Below are 12,505 nucleotides of genomic sequence, written 5' to 3'. Positions count from 1 at the left end.
ACACACACACACACACACACACACACACACACACACACACACACACACACACACACACACACACACACACACACACACACACACACACACACACACACACACACACACACACACGTGTAGTGGTGGAAAAGGTACTCACAAATGTTATTTAAGTAAAAGTCAATACTGAAACATAGAAATACTCTGTTACAAGTAAAAGCCTGGAATTCAAAATGTATTTGAGTAAAAGTATGAAAGTGTTGGCATCAAAATGTACTTAGCAAAAGTAAAAGTACAAAATGTTTGAAAATAGCAGATCTACAAGCTCACAGCGCGCCGCGATGCGACACGTTGATGCAACAGGTGAGCTTGTAGATCGGCTATTTTCAAATAGGCTTGGTATAAAATGGGGCTAAAATGGTTCATGTATGTTTTATAATATTATAATTTATATCTACAAAGTAACTAGTAACTAAAATGTTCAAATACATGTACAGTATTTTCTGGACTATAAGGCGCACCTGACTATAAGGCGCACTGTCAATGAATAGTCTATTTTCAAACTGTTTTCATATATAAGGCGCACCTGACTATAAGGCGCACATAATAGACGCTACCGTTGCGTTATGCATCAAACAGATGGAGCTGTGCTAAAGGGAATGTCAATGTCAATGAATGATCCATATATAAGGCGCACTGGACTATAAGGCGCACTGTAGTTTTTTGAGAAAATTAAAGGCTTTTAAGTGCGCCTTATAGTCCGGAAAATACGGTAGTGGAGTAAAAGTACAATATTTGAATCCAAGATGTAGTGGAGTAGAAGTAAAAGTAATGGAAATTGGAAACCCTCAAACAAAGTAAAAAAATACCTCAAAATTGTACTTGAGTATATGAACTTAATTAGAATTCTGGAAAGTAAGAGTATAATATAATTTACTTATATGTAATATGTGGCATATGTAATATGCCACATTTTACAACACTGGTTCTGCAGAGAGCAATATACTGTACATACACAGTGCACAGGCACACGGAAACAATGGGCCACATACAGTATGAGCTATGAATCAGTGAGACTGCAAACTGCAAATATTGTACATACAATACACACACAGCATGAAATAACTGTGACTATTCTTAAGGAGCAAGCACCCATTTTCAAACATAGTGTATATTCATGTAATTTATCCTCACTAACGCATGAACGTGTGCACGTGAGTGTACAGTATGCGTGTGTGTGTGTGTGTGTGTGTGTGTGTGTGTGTGTGTGTGTGTACATATGCGTGCGTGCACGTGTGAATGTGTGTGTGTGTGTGTGTGTGCGTGTGTGTGGTATGGTGGAGTTCAAAGAGTATTCATCTGGGGAAAAGAAACCTCCCATCATGTTCAGAGAAAGGAGTGTCTCTGATGTTGCTTTCAGGATTCGCTGAAAGAAGATTTGTATATCGTACATAATTAATGAAACCTGAGAGTAGGCGAACACATGATGAAATGCTTTGATTTCTGAGCAATATGGAAATGACTCCAACTAATCACAGAATTACCTGGAAATATAGGCTACAAATTGTTTTTTTAATGAGTAGACAGTTGCAAACAACCACAGATTACAACTCTTGCGAGATGTACAAATCGACCCTTATGGGTTGAATTTTATACTTATGGGTTGAATAAAATTACTCAGGATTTTGCTGTTTAGAAGTGCATGTGCACAGTTTTAAGGGCTTCATCGCTGCCGCTAGCCCGGGCAAACACCTACGGAAAGCCACTACAAAGAGACACAGAAAGAGCTTTTCCCCCTCAGTCTTGAATCTTTATTTTAGCCTGTTCCACAGTGCTGAGGTTTGTGAGTGAAATTATGTTGACGCAACATTTAGATGAGGAACGTGGAGTGAAGATGTCCTAAAGTCGAACTATTGTATGCCTGAAAAAAAAAAACCGAAAAATGCCAGATGGTGGGAACGCTGAAGCGCGATGCTCGGGCGCTGGGAAGAGGAGTGCTGCAGGGGCGTCTTTACCGGCGTAGGAAGGCCTGGCAGACAGGCGCTGCCAGCTCAAAAAGCACATTCATTGAACACGGCCTCCTACGAGTTTCACTACTACTACAACTTACTATGGTACTCCCCTCCCCAACAATGTTCATGATATCAGCTTGGTGGTCACACTTCCAACACCCCCCTCCAGTCCCCCAGGAATCAAAGCATTATGGGGCATTTCAGGGCAGCCTGTAATGACCCATTAATTCTCCAGCTTCTGACAGGCAATGAATTCTGGGATAGCACGGCTGCCCAGGGCCAAGAAGCTGTTAACGAGAGCCATTTGAATTTTTACACATTTTCTACTTATCAGTGCAATAAAACTATACGAGGAGCAACAGTTAGCACTTTCATAAATACCGTTGAAATTTGAAATGTGATTTTTAGGTGCATGCAGTCTAAGTGATATCCCGGTATTGGCCATATTACACTCTGTAAAAACACCAAATGACAGTATGCTCACTATACTTCACTCCACTAGATTTTACATAGTGTGGCTGCCATCCACATGGCTGTATCTCAATTTCTAAAATGGATTGTTCCAATCCTTGTTTGGCTGATTCCCGTGGTAAATGATTCTATAACATACACCTTATATCAGTCACAGGTGTGTTATTTGTTTCTACTCCAATTCAGCAAAGACCAGCCGAGAACCCACTGAAGTGTGCAGCTAGGGGCAATTTCCAGAAATGTAAACATGGACATATGTCCAACCGATAGAGCCGATATAATATAAACATAGTAGTCGTATAAATTAGATTTTGCTGCAGCACATTCAACATTACATCACTACATGATCAAAGTACAGTATATAAATTCAAAGGATCAATAACTTTTCTTCATATTTTCTACTGATTAATGTGGGACTTTGAGGTTTGAGGAAGGTCCTGTGTGAACGAAACATTAATGTTTAATACATTCACTGCAGAGGTGATACAGTGTGTGTGCGGAGTACGAGACCTCACCACAACTTGTTCCAAGGACTACAAGGTTATTTTAAATGCTATAGTTGTTCATCTCGGCCCACTGTGTTAATAACTAACATAAGTCATTTCACGGATGAGACTCCTTCAAAATGGTTTTGCTTTCAATCTTCAGCCCTTTGTCACTACTAAGCCTGAATAAAACATACTGTCAAATAGTTTGTTTTGGAATGGTTTGTTTCTGTTATCCCGTGGCTATTGTACACAGCAGGGTCAGCTAAGCATAAAGTAAACCATTACTCCAACCTTAGCTAGGATGCGTGGTGAGCTTCTAGATCTGCTATTTTCACAGTGCTAACCTAACTGGATATTGCTGTGCTTCTCCTGTAGCACCACAGGAGCAATGCCTCTTTTCATTTTTTCTTTTTTAAGATGACTTTTTGGGCTTTTATGCCTTTATTGATAGGACAGTTAGACTGACAAGAAATGGGGAGAGATGGGGAGTGACACGCAGCAAAGGTCGTCAGGATCGGGATTTGAACCCACAACGTGCTGTTCAGGCATCAGAGCCTATGTGGTATTATGCGCCTGGACCACTAGGCCAGCGGGCGCCCCCAGGTACCGACACCTCTTAAAGAGACTAAGAGCTCATATCCTATGTTAAAGTATCCTCTAATAGAATAGGACTACATACTGTACCATGGCTGCTGTTAAGGGCGGGCATCCAGGGCAATAGCCTCAGATTAGATGTGGAATGCTCTCACACCATCCATTAAAAGATGTGAATCACTGGTTTCTTTCATAACCGGCCTGAAAAATCGTCTATCAGGAGACCCCAAGGGGAGATAAAAGCTAATTCTCCTAGAAAGGAGGTGTCATTCACTGCTGCCATTTGTCCTTGTTCTCCTTTGTAGTGTTTTAGCCTTAATGTCTGTCTGTACCGTACATGCTGTTTACATTTCTGACTAATATTCAATCAACCATTTCTTATTAATTAAAAAAGAAATAGCCCCCAATCTCTTCATCTGTCATTCCTATCACAAATTAAGTTTGTGTCATCCATCCTCCCTGTGTCATTCCTACTCAGAAGTAGCAGATCTATTTAACGCTATTGGCTGTAGCTGCACTGCACAAGTTGTGTGGGCGAAACCACAAGCGAGAAATTGCACAAGGGTTACTGGGCTAGTCACTGTTGTTGCTGTTGTTGTCAGGGACATGCTGGGCCCCTGATTCAGCCCGGGAAAAAGAGTTGGAGAGGCCCTCATTGCGCGCTATAGAGAGATCTCTCTCTATAGCGCTGCTGCTACTCAAAGATTTGCCATTTCAGATCATGAAAAGTGACAAACCAGTGGGCCAATTACATGAGTTATATTTCGTCGTTGTCGGGTGGAAACCTTGTATGTTCAAAACCGTTTGTTTTGTATTTATCTTTTAAAAATGTTTTAAACTAGTGAAAACAGCGGATCTACAAGCACACAACGCCTCGCACCGCGAGGCGTTGTGTGCTTGTAGATCTGCTGTTTTCACTACTTTTATGTGACGGCCTTGTATGATGAAGCAGGGCTTTGCTTTGCGAAAAAATCTACAAATTTGAAACTTGGAGATACAAGGTTTCTGCCCGACAGTGACGATTTACTTTGTTGGCCGCCCAACCCCCAAAATGGAACGAAGGCCGACATTTTATTTTTAATTTTTTCCTAATGGCCGGCCTGGACCGGCCGGGAATGAACCGGCCGCTTGGGAGTTGTCCCGCTTTTCCCAATGGCCAGCACGTCCCTGGTTGTTGTTGTTGTTGTTGTTGCTGTCTGGCAAGCTAATTCAGAGGCGCCGCGCCAGACTCATTTCAGAAGTGGTGGGCTATCAATACTTGAGGGTGCCTGGGGTGTAGAGCTGTAACAGTACACTGGACAGAGGACGCCTACGCTGTTATGTACACTCAGTCAGTGGTGGAAGAAGTACTCACATTTTATACTTAAAGTGTTAGTTCGCATTTTTGGACCCAAAGCTGACTAATATAGTCGTTGCAAAGGCATTAATTGGTTGCCTGAGTCTCGTGGTCAGACATGCCCCCAAAACAAGCTGTTCTGCAGTCACAGCTGATTGCTCCTGCAAGCTAGAACGCATGGTTACAGTGGTTTACGCTAGATATTTTTTTTCTGTCAGAGTAAGAAATCAACATGGTGCGAACTTGCCATTTCCAGGGATGTCCGAAATAAGGGCATTACTGGGCCAGCCAAATCAATGGAACTAATTCTTATTCAGCAGAAAAAGTCTGACCATGGGACTCGGGCAAACAATTAATGCCTTTGCAACGACTATATTACTGGCAAGTATTTCATACATACAGCTTTTCCAAAAATGGCACTTTAAGTAAAAGTATCAATACTGCAATGAAGAAACACTCTGTTACAAGTAAGTCCAGAATTCAAAATGTACCTGAGTAAAAATACAAAAGTATTGGTATCAAAATGTACTCATTATGCATAAGTTCAAGTTTTCAAATGTGTGCAAATATTTAGAAAATAGCAAAGCGGCACATTGTGTGCTTGTAGATCGGCTATTTTCAAATGGCCGAAATGTATATAGAGCCGTTGTTAATCTAAGTTTTGTAATGATAATCCAAATAGAAACTAGTAACTAAACCTTTCAAATAAATGTAGTGGAGTAAAAGTATAATATTTGGATCAGAGATGTAGTGGAGTAGAAGTAAAAGTATTGAAAATTGGAAAAACTCCAGTAAAGTAAAAGTACCTCAAAACGGTACTTTAGTAGGCCTACAGTACTTAAGTAAATGTACTTAGTTACTTTACAATACTGAATACAGTACTACAGTACTACAGTTTGGTAGCATCCAAGAGCAAGAGAAACACAGAATGCACTCAATACAACAAGGCATAAGTTATGACCTAAGGCAGGGGTTCCAATAATAGCTTGAGGCCAATAACACTAGAGATCTCCCTGCGACCCAAACTAGTTAAAATAGCCAACCTACAGGTACAAGCTCACAACGCGTTGGGATTTGACACGCCGTGAGCTTGTAGAACTGCTATTTTAACTACTTCTTAAAAGTTTGTATTTGATGTTTTTATGGATTCTTTGAAAATGTATGACATTTTCTTGAAAAGTTTGAAATGTCTTTTTGATTTCTGTAACAGTAGTAAATACAATAAAATAGGGATATTTAATCCCAATTGGTCAGTGACCCAAAAATGGGTCCCGAAAGGTTGGGAGAAAAATGTATCCAAGGACCCTCCTCCAGACAAGGGCCATTCCTGATTGATGCCCAGAAGACAGCTCTTCTGGATATAATAGCCACCTGTTGTGGTTAAACTTAGCTTATAGCAAATTCTGCATCACAACAAATGTTTTCAGAGCTTGGTTGGCGTCATTCTGTTGATCCCTTTTATTAGCAGGACAGTAGAGAGAGGAGAAGAACACAGGAGGAGAGGGCAGAGCTGATGAGCAGCAGTGTGACACATACACTTGTGTTCATCATCATCGATGCCCTCATTTGTGGCTCCTGCTCCTGAACATAAAAAATAACTACGCTGCACGAGAACTCAAATTGCACTCACTTGTTTATTTTGATTTCATGTTGTGAAAGTCATTTCGCCTGATGAAGAGCTTTGTGGTCGATATGTTGCCCTCGTATTAACTTTGTTTGGGAGCTATAACTCGGTGTGCGGACAACATACCTCTCTTTGATGTCTGTCTTTTTATCCAGCACCTGGCCTAAATATAGACATGATTCAAATAAACATGGTGAAAATGCAAAGAAAATAAAAGTACCTGCACTTCAAAAGAGACTAGCCCAATAAAATGCTGGAGCACTCGACCATTTATGGAGAGAGATATCTGTATCTGTCTGTCTGCGTCCATTTTATGCCCATATATGGAGATCTCTGTATCTGTCTGTCTGTGTCCCTTTTATGCCTGTAAATGGAGATCACTGTATCTGTCTGTCTGTGTCCCTTTATGCCCATTATGGAGATCTCTGTATCTGTCTGTGCCTCTGACTGTGTCCCTTTTGTGCCCATGACTCAGCTGACTGCGTACGTGATGTTAGATGTAGTCCTTTTTCCAGGTATAGATATCTCTCGTAAACCAATACTTGCCATTGACAGTGCATTGTTGTACTGTCTTTCACACTTCACACATTTCTGATCAAGGAAAAGGTCCATAATACTGTAGCTTGTGGAGGCTTTGGTGGGATTTAGCCTGGTTTGTGTTTTTCGGGGTCATATGTACTGTAAGGTCAGTCTTCCCGGAGTTGCAGCAGAAACCCTTTCTCTCCTCTTTCCATACAAAGTCCCTTTTATACCCATATATGGAGATCCCTGATACCCATGCAAGTACAGTAACGGCAGGGGAAGTAGCTAAGAACGTAGGCAAAGATATTAGCTATCCGTGTGCGAAAGTTGGAGTCTGTAGAACCAACCATGTGCTATGAGACCTCTTTCATGCGATTTGGGGCCCATCAGCCTCGGCTTCAATTAGTAGTTTGGATGGGATAGTGTGTGTGTGTGTGTGTGTGTGTGCGTGCGTGCGTGCGTGCGTGCGTGCGTGCGTGCGTGCGTGCGTGCGTGCGTGCGTGCGTGCGTGCGTGCGTGCGTGCGTGCATGCATGTGTGTGTCTCTCTCACATATATTTCTCTCACTTATATTCATTTCCATCCTCAATCACTTGGTGCAATTGTCAGGTTTAAATCTGAATATTTCTGAGCTGGGCTAAGCCTCCAAAATCTCAAGATCTTAAGGCCCCTGTAATATAGGGTAATATCCTATCATAGGCTAATCCATCCTCTACAACAGAACAGCACTGCCGCCATCACATCTACTGATCACCCGCTGTCTGATCATTTGGTCTAATGTACATACACTGTCTACAACAGGAAGCATCATTATACCAACAAGCACTTAAAACTTTAGACAAGACTGCGTTCAGTTTTCATCATCGCCATTATCCTAAAGAAGTATAATCTGCTTAGCAGGGTAAAACCTCATCAAATACAAAAATGTCCGCAGAGATTATAAGATTATGTATGGTTTAACTCGCACTGCTCTCTCCTCTGTCTGCTTTCATCAACTTCAAATCGGTATCAGTAGCGGGGAGTGGGGGGTCTTTCCCTTCAGAGCAACACATCAATAGAATACAGTAGCACAGTTAATAAGAGAATCTCCATCATATTATTGATTCAACTGTAAGAAATGGCTGACTGAGGACCAACAATGTTAACACCGATACTGTTTTTCAGAGGTGGAAAGTGAGTACCTTTACTCAAGTACTGTATTAAGGTACAATTATGAGGTACTGTACTTTTACTTAAAGCAGCACTATGTATCCTGTTAATAACTACAGTATATAGCATTTTATGTACCACAAAATTATAAAGTTAAATGTTTAAGCAATAACAATCATTCTTCCATAAAAGCTTAGGCTCAGGGGGATCCCTGCTAGGGCCTTGACTGTTATACTATGTAATAGTAAGGGGAGACGATGAGTTTCATCCTGGCATTTACCAACGTACCAAACCAGAACTGCCAGTCAAAGTGAAGACTGGCCAATCACAGTGCAAAGTAGCCACTGATACCTCAAACTACAGAGTGCAGCTTTAACTTGAGTATTTCCATTTTTCAATACTTTGTACTTCTACTCCACTCCATCTCAAAGGTAAATATTGTACTTTATACTCCTCTATAATTATTTGGAAGTTAGTTAGTTACAAGTTACCGCCTACATACTTCATCCGTTATTGTAATTGGCAATTTTCTAAAGCTTTTTGACACATTTTGAAAACTAATAACTAAAAACTAGTACTTTTATTTTGGCACTTTTTATTTTGGCACTCAAGGCACATTTTAAAACTGTATGTATGTATGTATGTATGTATGTATGTATGTATGTATGTATGTATGTATGTATACACATACATACTGTATATTTTATATATACATACAGTTCTCTATATAATGATAATCATTATAGGCGATAATTTCTACATTGCCTCAATGCCCTCCTTTTAAGTAGTTACCATCATGTTACTGTTCCCAAGTTAGATGAATGTAATGGGTACAGTACTTAACGCTCGCATGAGAGCTATGATAGACTAAGCATTTGGGAATTATAAAATATGTATTTGGGACGAACAGAAACAGAAGCTAATTTAACTCTCTGCTTCAGTCACCTCTCTCTATCTCTCTCTGACTGTCTGTCTCACTCTGTCTCGAACTCTCTATGCACACAGTGTATATGAATGTAAAAATATATTGCTTAGTTGGGAATAGGTCACCTGTGTAATAGGTATACTAGTGTAATATTGTGATTGATTCTTGATTCTATGCACAAATGATCACACAGAGGATTCATCAGTCGCATATCCTCCAACACCATATCCTCCAACACCAACTAATGACTGTTATAAAATACAGTGTTATAATGTATTGAGGGGCGGCATAGCTCAGGGGTAGAGAAACCGTTATTAGAGCACGAAGGGTTGCCGAAGGGTTCCCAGTTCGAATCCGGGCTCCCCCTGAGTTAATGTCGAAGAGTCCTTGGGCAAGACTCTGAACCCCTAATTGCTCCCGGTGAGTAGGTTGGTGCCTTGCATGGTTTCCTCCGCCACCGGTGTATGAATGTGTGCGTGAATGGGTGAATGTAATGCACAATCTATGTAAAGCGCTTTGGATAAAAGCGCTATATAAATGCACCATTTACCATTGTGTAGCCTATTACCTACAGTATGGTCATGTAATAGTCCTGTATATCTACAGTAGCTGCCATGTGTTACATATATATGGCACTGTTACTCAACGTTGGGTCCATTTGGTTCCCAGCTCCCACGTGCATACAGAGTAAACACTGCAGATTGTACAGTGTAGATTGAGATCCCAGAGGAAAAAGCACCGGCTTCGACTGCTCTCTTCGCATTCAATCCGACTTTTTCACCATTTCTCAGACGTTTGAATGCAGAGAATATGCACTGGGTATCCACGGAGGAGTATCCTCCGTGGATACTTTGAAGTACGCATGCGCCGATATCTCTCGCCTTGAATATTAGTCCCCTCAGGGGAATCGAACCCAAACCGTGGGTTTGTTGCATCCGTGCTCTACTGACTGAGCTAATGAACGGATGAAGTGACTCCTTTTTTGTGCATTTATCTATGACGTGGATATCTATGACGTGGATAGTGGGGTAGATGTTGATAGTGAGGGACTGAATATTTACTATTCTGTCCATAACGGCACATAACTCGGTAACGCGGCTGAGTGGGATTGGGCGCCGTTCGCACCGCTCGTCGCGGCAACTCGGCTCGCTAGCGCTCGCCTCGGTGGCGACTCACGGGGCTCATCGGCGCCCAATACCGCGCCGCTCCGTCGGGGTCAGTGGCGTGGAGCATTACACTGGGGAACAGAGCACACTTGGCATCTGGTTCGAGGCTGGGAGTCACCTCAGGTTTTATTTTTGCGCTCCTCTGAGGTTGACCACTAGATGTCGACATTTTACTACTAATATCTCTGCATTGGTGAGTTATTGGATACTGAATATCCAAGTATCCTGGATACTTTCTGCATTGAAGAGTCTGAAAGCACGTGAATATTTCGCATTAAGTGCGTTGATATCATTAGAAGCAGGTGGGAAAAAGATGGTATTGTGTCTAAAGCAGTGGTTCTCAAAATGCGGTCCATTTGATTTTCTTTGCTCTCTTTTACTCTCCAATTTAGTTGTTATGTCAATTTTGAGCTTGTAGATCTGCTTTTTTCAAATGAGTTGTATACATTTTAAAACTTAAAATGGGACATTCTGCACTATGAGTACTGTCTACTTTTGGAACTTTAAGTAAATGTTTACAGACCTATGGCCATGTAGTCCTCGGCGTCGCCGGGCAGCAGGGTGGCGAGCGGGCCGGCGTACAGCAGTAGGCCGTCCTCCTCCTCCGTCATGAACTCTACGGAGAGATGGCTGTCGAAGCACGGCCGTACGGGCGGAAACCAGGCATAGCCGCTGCCGTGGAAACTACGCTTTGTCTGCTGGCACTCCGGACCCTCCAGCTGAGGGGGGCACCGGCACCTGTAGCACAGGGAGAAAAAGGGAAAGAAGGACTCAACTAAAGAATGGGGAGAAACAGGAAAGGTACAAATGACTTTGTTCCATTTGATCGAGATTGTACCGCAGCGCCAGTTTTCCCAAGAGGACGTAACAAGGTCCAATTTGAAACACAACAGCAGCGCATGGAAAGAAACCCTGTCAATGCAGGAAGCCAGTGGTGGAAGTGCATTTACTGTACGTACTTTGAGGTACTACAGTACCTGAGAGTGAATACCTGAATACTTTAGTTTGTGTACTCCTACTCCACATCTCAGAGGCAAGTAGTGTATTTTTTAACTGCGCTATGCTTATTTGAACACTTTAGTTACCTGTTACTTTATTATTACAAAAAAAGTAACTTAAGTCATAATGTTACTCTTTGGCTGTTCAAAAAAAGCTGATATATAAGTTCAGAACGTGTCACGATGCAACAATTTTGAAAAAATAAATAAATATAGGCTGCAGTATATGACAGATTATTCCTGCATTGCTACTTTTCATGCACGTGCACACATAGACATCAAAGTGGGCTTGAGCCCCTGCCCTTTTACCCGTCTGTAAAAAGTGTCCTCTCCAGAACACGAATGCAGTTTTCACTATGGTGAAAGAAATGCAAATGCCCTCTTTGCATGCCATACCTGAAGGCAGCGTTCAAGAGAATTGCCCCGTCCAAACCTTCCTGAACTTGAATGCAGCATCTTCTTATGTTGAAAGAATTGCCCTCTCAGTGTAGAAATCCATGCCTTACGTCACACCTGCAGTATGCACTTGATTATGCTTAGTTTAGTGTGGTCTAAAGCAGGGGTTTTCAAAGTGGGTGACGGGGCACCCTGGGGTGCCGTGACAGCAGTCCAGGGGTGCCGCGAGATCATTTGATAATATTTGGAATTCATTTGGACACTTATTTAGTATCATTTTAAACTTGAAGTACAAAGTAATTTTCAGTCAGTTCTAACCAAAATGGCTATTATCTCAACGTTTTCCACACAACATAATCACTAAAATATCTTCACTGTCGGGCAGAAAACTTCTGTATCTCCAAGTTTCAAATGCGTACGTCTTTTGGTAAAGCAAAGCCCTGATTTGCTTTACCAAGACTTTTAACAGAACTTGCTTTACCAAGACTTCGCACAAAACTAGTGAAAACAGCCGATCTACAAGCACACAACGCCTCGCGTACTAGTTTAGTACATTTTATAGATGATAAATACAAAACAAACGGTTTTGGACATACAAGGTTTCCACCCGACAACGACGATATGCTATAAATATAAGGTGCTGGGAGTGAAAATTATAATTTATGGGTGCCTCGGATTAAAAAAATATTCATGGGGTGCCCTGAGACAAAATAGTTTGGGAACCCCTGGTCTAAAGCACCGGAAATAGCCGACCTCCAAGCGTTGTGAGCTGGGAGGTCTGCTATTTTCAATATTTTCACCAAAAGGCCCTTTTAGAAACTTCAGCCCCTGCCTCTCTGCACGTCC

At 41.7% G+C, this 12,505-nt stretch overlaps 1 protein-coding gene across 2 annotated transcripts in view; it reads right to left on the bottom strand.

The window, feature by feature from the left end:
- LOC308294749 (neural-cadherin-like) overlaps window positions 1-12,505 on the bottom strand; it is a 209,214-nt gene that overhangs the window by 47,898 nt on the left and 148,811 nt on the right. For both annotated transcript variants that reach the window (XM_080737570.1, XM_080737571.1), the window contains one exon: window positions 10,789-11,003. In XM_080737570.1, the coding sequence (XP_080593696.1) occupies window positions 10,789-11,003 (215 nt within the window). The remainder of the gene's footprint in view (window positions 1-10,788; window positions 11,004-12,505) is intronic.

This window comes from Nannobrachium achirus, assembly GCF_963921795.1.
Source record: "Nannobrachium achirus genome assembly, chromosome: 11".
Taxonomy (NCBI): domain Eukaryota; kingdom Metazoa; phylum Chordata; class Actinopteri; order Myctophiformes; family Myctophidae; genus Nannobrachium; species Nannobrachium achirus.
This window is presented reverse-complemented; position numbering and strand designations above follow the sequence as displayed.